This window comes from Lethenteron reissneri, chromosome 6, assembly GCF_015708825.2.
Source record: "Lethenteron reissneri isolate LAM-NWPU_2019-01 chromosome 6, ASM1570882v1, whole genome shotgun sequence".
Classification (NCBI taxonomy): Eukaryota; Metazoa; Chordata; class Hyperoartia; order Petromyzontiformes; family Petromyzontidae; genus Lethenteron; species Lethenteron reissneri.
In genome coordinates, this window is record NC_083784.1 from 3017904 (window position 1) to 3029725 (window position 11822).

At 46.6% G+C, this 11822-nt stretch overlaps 1 protein-coding gene across 4 annotated transcripts; it reads left to right on the forward strand.

Moving 5' to 3' along the window:
* Positions 1-1306: 1306 nt before the first annotated feature.
* LOC133353710 (histone-binding protein RBBP4) lies at positions 1307-11525 on the forward strand. 4 transcript variants are annotated; one of them, XM_061570133.1, is made up of 12 exons: positions 1307-1439; positions 4081-4228; positions 4405-4550; positions 5867-6040; positions 6541-6656; positions 7176-7351; positions 7704-7830; positions 8535-8624; positions 8768-8844; positions 9407-9464; positions 10005-10115; positions 11007-11525. In XM_061570133.1, exons 1-12 carry the CDS (start codon positions 1424-1426, stop codon positions 11070-11072), a joined length of 1305 nt encoding a protein of 434 aa, XP_061426117.1. In that variant the 5' UTR covers positions 1307-1423; the 3' UTR covers positions 11073-11525. The 4 variants fall into 4 exon arrangements, with proteins under 4 accessions (XP_061426117.1, XP_061426118.1, XP_061426119.1 ...); XM_061570134.1 differs by having other exon boundaries at positions 8535-8612; XM_061570135.1 differs by having other exon boundaries at positions 7191-7351.
* Positions 11526-11822: the final 297 nt, after the last annotated feature.

The window sequence follows — 11822 nt, forward strand, 5'->3', positions numbered from 1 at the left end:
TTGCTCGTGTGCCCCTCCCCTTTCATTTAAACCCCTCCCACTTTCTCGTGTGCCCCTCCCCTTTCACTGAAACCCCTCCCACTTTCTCGTGTGCCCCTCCCCTTTCATTGAAACCCCTCCCACTTTCTCGTGTGCCCCTCCCCTTTCATTGGAACCCCTCCCACTTTCTCGTGTGTCCCTCCCCTTTCACTGAAACCCCTCCCCCTTGCTCGTGTGCCCTTCCCTTTCATTGAAACCCCTCCCACTTTCTCGTGTGCCTCTCCCCTTTCATTGAAACCCCTCCCACTTGCTCGTATGCCCCTCCCCTTTCATTGAAACCCCTCCCACTTGCGCGTGTGCCCCTCCCCTTTCATTGAAACCCCTCCCACTTTCTCGTGTGCCCCTCCCCTTTCATTGGAACCCCTCCCGCTTGCTCGTGCGCCCCTCCCCTTTCATTGGAACCCCTCCCGCTTTCTCGTGTGCCCCTCCCCTTTCATTGGAACCCCTCCCACTTGCTCGTGCGCCCCTCCCCTTTCATTGAAACCCCTCCCACTTTCTCGTGTGCCCCTCCCCTTTCATTGGAACCCCTCCCGCTTGCTCGTGCGCCCCTTCCCTTTCATTGGAACCCCTCCCGCTTTCTCGTGTGCCCCTCCCCTTTCATTGAAACCCCTCCCACTTTCTCGTGTGCCCCTCCCCTTTCATTGAAACCCCTCCCACTTGCTCGTGTGCCCCTCCCCTTTCATTGAAACTCCTCCCACTTTCTCGTGTGCCCCTCCCCTTTCATTGAAACTCCTCCCACTTTCTCGTGTGCCCCTCCCCTTTCATTGAAACTCCTCCCACTTGCGCGTGTGCCTCTCCCCTTTCATTTAAACCCCTCCCACTTGCGCGTGTGCCCCTCCCCTTTCATTGAAACTCCTCTCACTTTCTCGTGTGCCCCTCCCCTTTCATTGAAACCCCTCCCACTTTCTCGTGTGCCTCTCCCCTTTCATTGAAACCCCTCCCACTTGCGCGTGTGCCCCTCCCCTTTCATTGAAACCTCTCCCACTTTCTCGTGTGCCCCTCCCCTTTCACTGAAACTCCTCCCACTTTCGCGTGTGCCCCTCCCCTTTCACTGAAACCCCTCCCACTTTCTCGTATGCCCCTCCCCTTTCAATGAAACCCCTCCCACTTTCTCGTAAGCCCCTCCCCTTTCACTGAAACTCCTCCCACTTTCTCGTATGCCCCTCCCCTTTCATTGGAACCCCTCCCACTTGCTCGTGTGCCCCTCCCCTTTTTCATATGCCCCTCCTCTTTGTCTCGCGAGACCCCGCCTCTCTTCCCCATTCTCCGCCTCCCCCCTAGCCCCCCCTCGCCTCCGCGGTGCGTGTGCGCATGCGCGTTGCGTGTTTCCGCCCCGCGCGCGTGGCGGGACAAAGAGGAGAAATTTTCCCGCGAACCCGCGACCATGGCGGACAAGGAAGGTAAGCGGCTCTCGCCTCCCTCTCACCGTGTCGCCATCTCACGGCGTCTCCTCGCCGGCAGTCGCACCGCGGTCGCTCCTTCTAATTGATTTCGATGTCGCGGCGTGGTTTTTTTGCCGAAAAAAATCGTCGCCGTCCCTCAAGTTGCGCGCGGTGTGAGGGTACAGTGCGCGCAGCCTGACCGCGTAGGCCGCACGCCGCGCAGAGTTTTTATTTAAATCGTAAAGCGCGAATATTAAAGTTTCGCGTTTGTCTTATCGGTAATTGTGTTAGCAACGCTTTTATGGCCATTCGCGATTCGTTGTTGAGTTTTGAGCGCGGCTGTCAATGCTCGCCCGCCTTCCGTGACCGAACGCGGTCCCGTCCTAGGAATGTGGAGTTAGCCACCCTCACAGATTCGCGCAACCTTTAGCGGCGTCCGATTAATAATTCGCTTGCTTCTGTGTCGCCTGTAAATGTGATAGAAGCTCATGCGCTGGTTAAAATATAACATTGACTGAAGGATAAGTAAGATTGAGCGGGATACGTAATGGCTAGAGGGGGCCCTTCATTCAGCAGTGGATTGACCTTGGCTAATGATGATGATTATGATGAAATGCGATAGGGTTTCTACATATTTTTATTCGGGGTAGTTTTGAGTAGTGTGTGGTTTATCATCATCAGTCATTATCAATTCTAGATTTGAAGCTTTCGTGACTGCAAGGATTCATATTCTTAGGTTTTTTCGGTAAAGTCACGTAGGTAAAACATCAAAATTTATTTATTTTTATTAATTTTGATGTTTTACCTATGTGACTTTACCGAAAAAACCTAAGAATAGTCATTATCAATCCTCCACTGGGTTAATGCCTATGAAAACCCGCCGCCTACTCCCGCGTTGTGATGGTTTATGGCCGTGTGTTAAGTACAAACTCGACCCACGCTCTTGTAATTGACCCGCACACACACACACGCGGTGTTCTCTCGTCATATGAGACCACCAAAGACTGTCAAGGCCGTGGCTATGTGAGGGTAGGAAGTAATTTAATTCACCCAGATGCTCGTTAAGTCTAACGAAGGTGCCTCTTATGTAAGTCAAGGCAAGGCAAATGGTTCTGTCTCTTATTGGTTTTAAGCGGATTGACTTATAACCAAGTTTAAGTATATTTAACACGTCGGCTTTCGCGACCGATATGATAATTTATAGTTTTTTTCTCTTTCCGATTGAATAACGAAAATGTGTGAAATTGTCACGTTCACACGACAAAATTGTTTACTAATTGGCTGCGTCGGATGGAATTGGGTTAACGACACGCATTTTACTTACGTGATCTGACCCACAAAGTCAATTATGAAAAGTTAAAGTGGTTGCTCTTTACGCGTGAATTCGTTTATTTCGGGCATCCTCGCATTGGCACTATGAAACTGGCTACAAGTTAATTGGCGGGAATGATATATGAATCGATACTTGCACCCCCGGGCACCAACCCCCAACTGATCAGCATGGTGAAGTATGGAGTATTAATTATTTGGCTAAAATGTATTGAAAAAACAAGCGGTGTGCCACTTGCTGTTTATGGACGGTGGTGGTGTCTGCTGGTCGTTGGTGGTTGTGCAATTACTGAAACATTTTCCGAAGAGGCAAAAAGAGGAATTCATAGATTAAAGAACATAGCCCTAAATTGAGATGTCATTTTCACTTTTAAGAAAAGTAATTGGGCGTGGGGAGTACACGTTGATAGAATCGGTGATGGCTGGTGGTCAAGACGAATGGCAGCCAAGTGAAATAAAATATTACGGAGAGCGTCCACCGCAGAGATAGTGGTGAAACCAGACACTGGGTGGATTGCTAATCCAAGGACAGAGAGATAGTGATGGCTTGGTGGGGGGGGCATCATCCAGCTGCGGGTTGATTATGCCTGATAATGATGACACATGCTTTTGTAATAATTTTAAATAGTTTTTCTGCATTGTTTTGTTTACATATTTGAGTTAGCCATTTTATTTTCTACGTGACTTTACCGAAAGAACCAACGAGTAATTCCTGCAGTCACGAAGGCTTCGAATCTAGTTTGAATTGGCTAGTCTACCATCATAAACCCAAGTATTTATCGTTTATCTCTTGTCTACATATGTGTAGAGGAGTAGTATGGAGACGTGACGTCATACGCACGGTGCGATGACGTCATGTCTCCTCGGGGTACTTAAGGAGGGGGGGCTGTGACGAAAGCGGGGTCGTTGTGGGAGCCTGGGATGGAGAGAGGTTGAAGAGACAGTCAGAGGGGTAGAGCTCAGGGAGTCTGGAGAGAAGCCGGCTGTAGTTGTAGAAGGTGCTGCTCTTTCCTCAGTGGGTCGGTGTTGGCTGAACCCCCGATCCGACTCGAGTGAGAGAGCCCAAGAGATAACAGAGGCTAAGGACAGACAGAGCTGAGGGTCCACGTGAAGGACCGAGTGTAGGACACCTACCTCTGGTGGAAGTTGTCACCAGCCACCAACCCTTGTTAATAAACCGGCGCAAGCCCTTACCTGAAGACCTGTCTCAGCATCGTCATTTCATACGCAACATATGTATGTATGCTATAGTAGCTAGTGTCGATGCATTGTTACTTGACGGACAGTGTGTCATTGCGTGTACCTTGCTGTCTCTTGTTGGCCCCCACAGTGGCGATGGACGATGCGGTGGAGGAGCGTGTCATCAATGAGGAGTACAAAATCTGGAAGAAGAACACACCGTTCCTGTATGACTTGGTGATGACGCACGCTCTCGAGTGGCCGAGCCTCACCGCCCAGTGGCTTCCCGACGTCACCCGGTATGCGCACCGCCCCAGTCCGTTGCACAGCTCTTGTCAGTCCACTGCTGAATGAGCGCCATCCCCATTTACGCGATCGAACCCATAACAACCTCTTACTGTGAGAGCATTGTGCTATAAGAACGGCTTGAATACAAAATGTACGAAATTGCTATGAATGTCTACTCTGCTCACAGGCCGGAGGGCAAGGACTACAGCGTCCATCGCTTAATCCTCGGCACGCACACATCCGACGAGCAGAACCACCTGGTGATCGCCAGCGTGCAGCTGCCCAACGACGACGCCCAGTTTGACGCCTCGCACTACGACAGCGAGAAAGGGGGTGAGCTCCCCGCCCGCATCACACCCTGCGCTGGCACAACTCGGGAGAAGCTCGCGCGATGTTCAGCGGGTGGTTTAGTTCCTCCAAACGAATAATTGTTGAACACGTTCATCTATAACGCTGCCCTAAAGAGAAAAAGATGTTCACAATCGATGACTTTTCGCGTCGTTTTTTTCGGGCAATAGTCCTTGGTAGGAAAAGGGATTTATATATTTTTTAATCCTCATTACGGTTGTGTTATTGACAGATCTATTCATATTTTGTTATCTGTGTTTGCGCTGCCAATGCATTTTCACATTAATGTAATTCCTCTGAAAGTTATTCACCTGAAAGTAACTTAGATTGGTTGTCATCTGGCTTAAATACAGGCACTTGTCTTTTAGGAGAGTAGTGTCATTGGGCTTTGGTTTGTCGTACACCACAAGTTCTTTGATCTTAAAAGCCCTGGTTAACATTAAACTGAAACCTTTGGTCATTGATTTGGCTTGTTTTTTGTTGGGGCCGTAAAAGCTGATCTTTGCAGTTCCGACATGAATTTTCTCCTTTTTTAACAAGGGCGATAACACCATTAGAATATATAGGATGCTTTATGTGTTGATGTTGCACTGAAATAATTAGAGATATATAACATGAGGCATTTTGATTAAAAGTCTTTACATGTTTCCCACAAATATTAATTGTAGTACATTTTAATCGCTCTCCCGATAGACTCGTCTAGGTTTGCTTTCAGAACATTTCAATCGCCTAATTGAGAAGAAAGTAAAAGGGTAATTATAAATCGATGAGGTATCTATAAATCAATGTGTGTATAATTGACGGAACATTTAGAGCCGGGAGATTGTTTCTAATCCTGAGATGAGTAAACCAATCAAGTGATGCATTTTTTTGCCCAAGTGATGCCCGGTAGCATGTATTTGACATTGTATGCTCCACCGACAAAGTTCGAACAAAGACGTGGAGTTTAGACTGCCCTTGTGCAATAAAATCGCACGTACTCGTCCTGTTGTAAAAGTTTCTTTATCGTCATCTGAGAGGCTACTTTTATGGCGCCTTTTTAAGAGCCCTGAAAAAAAGAATTTTGCAACGAAAAAAAGTACCGCTGCAAATAGCGATCGTGTTAATTTGCTCAGCAAATATTGACATGATGTGATAACTAGCAAAACTCTATGCCTTCCTTTTAATTTATTTTCAGATTTTTTTTATATTTCACGTTGTTTGGCACATTTTGTACATATTTCCGTGACATCCAAATGAAACAAGTGGTAATTTTATCTTTAAGTGTGGCTTTTAATAAAGATTTTCTCTCCTTTGTGTAGAGTTTGGAGGTTTTGGCTCCGTGGGAACAAAAATCGAGGTGGAGATCAAAATAAACCACGAGGGGGAGGTGAATCGAGCACGGTACATGCCACAGAACCCCTACATCATCGCCACCAAGACGCCAACAAGCGAGGTGCTCGTCTTTGACTACACCAAGCACCCATCAGTGCCAGGTCCGTACAATGCACAACACAATATGGGGCACGGATGTATCATTAAACTAAACTTTTTTATTATACTAGATAATGCCCACTGAGCTACATAGCTCTTTTACAGAAGCGACATTGCCACAAATGACAGCTCAACGACGTGGCATATGTGGAAATGTGTCGGACCAAATACTATAAACACATGTTTCTAAATGTTGAGAGGAAAAACCGGAGGACCCGGAGTAAAATCCACGCGACCACAGGGAGAACACGCAAACTCAAAATATACAGCAGGCGTCAGTGTTGGGATTAGCCCTCGCTCCTGGCCCTGCTTGGCCCCGAGCCAGATTAAGATGTCTTATGCAGCCAGCCTATTACGTTTGGTTCCAGCTACGCACGGCAAATAGCCGGTGGAAAACCACCCATACCGTGTTGGCCCTGCGCTAGCTTTGCTTGGATGTGCCAGTGTGAAAGAGGTAACAGTATGTATGGTGTCTGTGTTGGTCGCGTGCCATCTGTTGCAGACCCCAGCGGAGAGTGCAACCCTGACCTTCGTTTGCGCGGCCACCAGAAGGAGGGCTACGGCCTCTCGTGGAACCCCAACCTGAGTGGTCACCTCCTGAGCGCGTCCGACGACCATGTATGTAGGAGCTGTGCTTAGCTCAAGCTTTTATCGTCACGAATTGGCGCTACGCAGCTCACCGTATGGGGGTCACGCCCCCCCTATTTGTCAAGTGAAATTTCACTCGCAGTATATAAGCATAGAACAGGGTTGGCCCAACCTCGGCTTGTGGGTCAGTTCAGGTGTGGCTCTATATAGATGTCGCTGATTGGTAACTTCAATATTATTTTTGTTTGAAAGTGAAACAATCTGCAGAAGTGGGATTGGCCCGTAAGCACTCATCCCCGTCATCGGAGCCAGACATGAGTGCTCCTGGGATGCTACCGCATATTGATTAATTCAGAACTCTAGCCAACTAGTTTGAGTCAACCAGGCTGCATGACCACCCCTCGTTATCTCTCCATGCAACCAGCCTATGCAACCCGTGGCTTGTTGGTTCTCACAGTGTAGCCACTTTCAACAGTATAGCCAATTCATTTTGTCTGAATGAGCTTTGACTTGATGCTACGTAAAGGGCTCGAGTTGATTTAAATGAAGGATTCTACCCGGCAGACGGTGTGCTTGTGGGACATCAGTGGGACGCCGCGCGAGGGCAAGGTGGTGGAGGCCAAGACCATCTTCACGGGGCACACGGCCGTGGTGGAGGACGTCTCCTGGCATCTGCTGCACGAGTCGCTGTTTGGCTCCGTCGCCGACGACCAGAAGCTCATGATGTACGGAAACGTTGATACATTAGAGCTCTGTGTTTACCTATGTCCGGCTGTGACTGTAGGATTTGTGACGATAACTCGTGAAGCTGATCCATTTTAAATACAATTGTAGTATAAAGGTTTGTTGCTATCAGAAACTCCTCCTATGAGGTCCATTTTAGAGCTGCCATGATTTTTCTCCACTACTCGGTGGTGGACTTTCTTTAAACAATTTTTGTGTTATGCAGTTGGTCGAGTAATGGGAGCTATAATCAGTAGAGTAATTGCTTGCTTACATAATTGATTGTTTAGACTTTATTCTTAATTCGATCTTGTGTTTTTGCCGCATGTGTGTGTTCGTGCGTGGCACGAACAGCTGGGACACACGGTCTAACAACACGTCCAAGCCGAGCCACTCGGTGGACGCACACACGGCCGAGGTCAATTGCCTCTCCTTCAACCCCTACAGCGAGTTCATCCTCGCCACTGGCTCCGCCGATCAGGTGCGGTCTCGGGCTCCCTCTCGTCGTCTCTCTTCCCATGCTCGCGTGGCAATTTATATCGCTCCATTCCACAATTAATTTTTCCAATCCACCTTTGGCTTAAGTTGATTTGTGCTAGCACTGCAACTTGTTTTTTTGTTCTAAAATGCTTTATGATCTTTGGGGTTCATTGTTTTGAATTTAAGCTCTAACGCTTTAAATGCACATGACCAAAGTACCCGCAACGTACCCGATCTCATTCAATCCGGGTAACTAGTTCAAGTTCATTTATTAGGTATAGTCCTGTGAGCCATTCGGCTCTTGAATCGGGTGCAACCGCAACAAACAGAAAACAACTAGGAAAGGTTGAGCCTGGATGGTGCTTAAATGGGTGACCGCTAACCACACATTTTTCTATATGCTGCGGGCCTTTGGTAGTAGGTGGGAAAAAAATCCATTGTTGCAATGATTAATTCAATACTGCCCATCTTCACCAATCCATAGGAAGCAGTGTGGTGAAGTATTGTGCAAACGTCTCCACGACCCGTATGATTTGGGGAGGCCATTAAACAGCACTGGAGTGATCAAATGTTGTACACTTAGACAACATTAAACATTTAATTACTGGTGTAGAGTTCTATTGAAGCGATGTGGTATGTTTGGTTTAAACATTTTGCTTACGGTTTACTTGCATTTGACATGATCATTTTGAATTCTTTCATCAGACCGTGGCTCTGTGGGATCTCCGGAACCTGAAATTGAAACTTCACTCCTTTGAGTCGCACCGTGACGAAATCTTCCAGGTGCGGAGAGCGGTAACTGGTGCAGGGAGCAGTGACGTATCGTGATGCATGCACACAGGGTTGGGGCCCAAATGTAAGCAAACACACGTGCGTGTTGGTGTGTGTGTGCGCGCCGTATGTTCTTTGTGATGCCGTCGTCCCCACTCTGTCTACAGGTGCAGTGGTCGCCTCACAACGAGACCATCTTGGCTTCGAGCGGCACAGACCGCAGACTCAACGTCTGGGACCTCAGGTGCCAACAATCCCAGTGGATTTGCTTTTTTGCGTTGGATTTATTTTCATCAAAGTGGAATAGTTTCTGTTTTAATTTTCATTGCAATAGATCCATTTTCATTGTAATGGATTTGTATTTTTACGTACCAAATCTACTTTTATGGACACACAATGTACATATCTTCGAATTGGACAATTACATTTTTATTTGTGAGATGTTTTTGAAAAGAGGTATGCTGCTGTGGTGTAATTTGCCCACACAGTGCCGGTTCAAATCCATCTCTCGGCAAGACAGTTGAAATGGTGGTCATTTTTTTCTATCCCCCCTCTCCGGCGCCTCTGTTCGCCCAACAGTATAAATGGGTACAGCACAGTCAGCAGGTTGCATGTGGCAGGGTAGTGTGTTGGTACTGACACCTCTTCCGTGATGTCTGGCGAGCATGTATGAGTAAGCCATATAGCCCGTAGAGGTACTGTGGAGCTCCCTCGAGCAGTAGAGGCCTGTCCTGTCAGTCGTGTTGTTAACAAGTAATTGCAGGGCTGTACCTTTATTAAAACCCACCTTACAATGTCCTCAACAGTAAAATTGGAGAGGAGCAGGCTGCTGAGGATGTTGAAGACGGTCCTCCGGAGCTGCTGGTACGTATTTAAAGCTTGTTGGTCACATACTCTTAGTTCTTTCGGTAAAATCACGTAGGTAAAAAATGAAATTAAAATTAATAAAAAATAAAAACAATAAAATCACGACGTTTCGGAGGCAACACAAGCTTCCGTCCTCAGGTGAAACTGTCACTGCAAAAAATCTGTATCAAGTGGAGAGAAGTCCCAAGAGGTACGACCTTAAATTTCGATTTAAAGCTTTCGTGACTGCAGGGATTCATCTTCTTGGTTCTTTCGGTAAAGTCACGCAGAATGGAAATAACAAAACAACAAAAATAAAACCCAACAAAACAATTCCCACGACGCCTCGGCCACAACGCAAGCATCCGTCCTCAGGTGAAGAACAGGCCCGTCGAGAAGACAGTCCGAATGACAACTCCAGGCCTGGAGCGTCACACACTGCCTTGCGTGTGACACACACTGCCTTGCGTGCAAATCGGTGTGCCGTGAGATTTGTGAAGTGTGCAAGGTTTGCTCCAGCTAAACGCGAGTACTGTGCATCCCCCGTGCGCTGTTCAGTTTGTCCACGGTGGACACACGGCCAAGATCTCAGATTTCTCCTGGAACCCCAATGAACCGTGGGTCATATGCTCCGTCTCCGAGGACAACATCATGCAAGTGTGGCAAATGGTGAGTCGCCCTTAAGTTCCCTCATGGGCCATAGTGTGTACACTACGACAATTTTAAATTGGAAAAATGTTGCCGAAATATGGGCAAATCTGACCTCTGCTCCGCTATAATTGCAAGTTCAAATTACATAATATATCCCATGACTACCTGAGGTTTTGCTCTCTGGACCAGTCATCCTGCATGAGACGCTTTTTGAGTAAAGCGTTTTTTATTGGCGAGGCAGAACTCCGTCACTTGTCAGCGCCCTACCAAGTGACCACTGATGCTCATAGTAAATGCATTACCATCTGACAATTGCCCTAAAGTTCACCCGGTGTATCATAGGCTTTAAGTCACATTTGCTTCATAGCTGACAGTGGTAATGTCATTGATATTTTTAAGTCCGTATATTTTGTCCAAATGAAAAAAACAGTACTTTTATAAAACTGTTACTCTGTTCATAAAAAAGCTTCCTATAAGCCGAGTGCATTTTATTCCGATTGACCAGCAGTTTTCATATTTATATAAAGAAATATGTTCAACTTGAGATTTTTCTCGATTAGGATTGCCACCTATGCTATGGGAATTGAGATGAGTTGGTTGTGAAAATGTTTTATTAACACTGTGTGATTGCATTACCAATGGTACACAAGTAAAAATAATAAACAAAAAACATCAATTACTTGAAAGGAATGTATATAATAAATTATCTCTTAGGCATTGACCGAAATGCCGCTTATCATATTGACATCTTGCTTTTTTTTAGAGCAGTGTTATTAACAATTGAGTCGGTTAAATAAACAGTGTGACCATCACGATTTTTTATTATCGAAAGTTGGCAAGCGGAAGGTGGTGGCTGTTCGAGCACTTGAATGACGACACGACGTTCCACCCCTTTGTGCTTTTTCGCAGGCGGAGAACATTTACAATGACGAAGATACCGAACCTGGCGTTGCTGACGTAGACACGAAAGCCTGAACCCCTTTTGCCTGCACAAACTGTGGCTCCCCCCTCCTCTCTGTCCCTCATTGCCCCCCACCCCCCCCAGCAGCAGTGTGCTGTCCGACTAGAAAATGAGTTGCCTTGTCCGATAGCCCTGATAAAAAAAAATACATGTCCAAATGTGTGCATGAAGTTCCTCTTCTGGGTCCAAGGTGGAGCGGCGAGTTACGTTTGATCGCTGCAGATAAAAACAACTGCTGCGGGAAGGGACGGAGCTCGCAAGGTTTTATTTTGGCAAAGAAAAGAGTTCATCCCCGTTTTCGGGGGTTGATGGGAGGCCATTACATTTTTTGCCAAGAGTTGTCCCAATAAATTTGGCGGTTTTTTCACCCTTGTACTGTTTTTGCCGCTGCTTGTAAGACTGGTGACTGTAGTTTATTTTAGTTGCCATTGATCTGTAATAAATGTTGTGTGTGCGTGTTTCACAAACATTTGCCTCGTATTGTTATTTAAACCCCGACTTAACGTTTACCCACCCACCCAACTCTTACAACTCATGGGCAAATATGGCTAGTGTAGGTGGTAGATTGCAGATGTACGTTTGTTATTAGCACACCATAATTTAGCCATCGGAGGCATCAAAACATTTATTCCACTTATGTTTATTCAAATTGGGCAGGGAGCTCGATTGGTGTGTTGCCAGTTTTATTATTGTCATGGATATGTATGATTGTTGGTTTTGCATCAATAAAAAAAACGTAAATTGAGAAATCATTTAATAGTTTG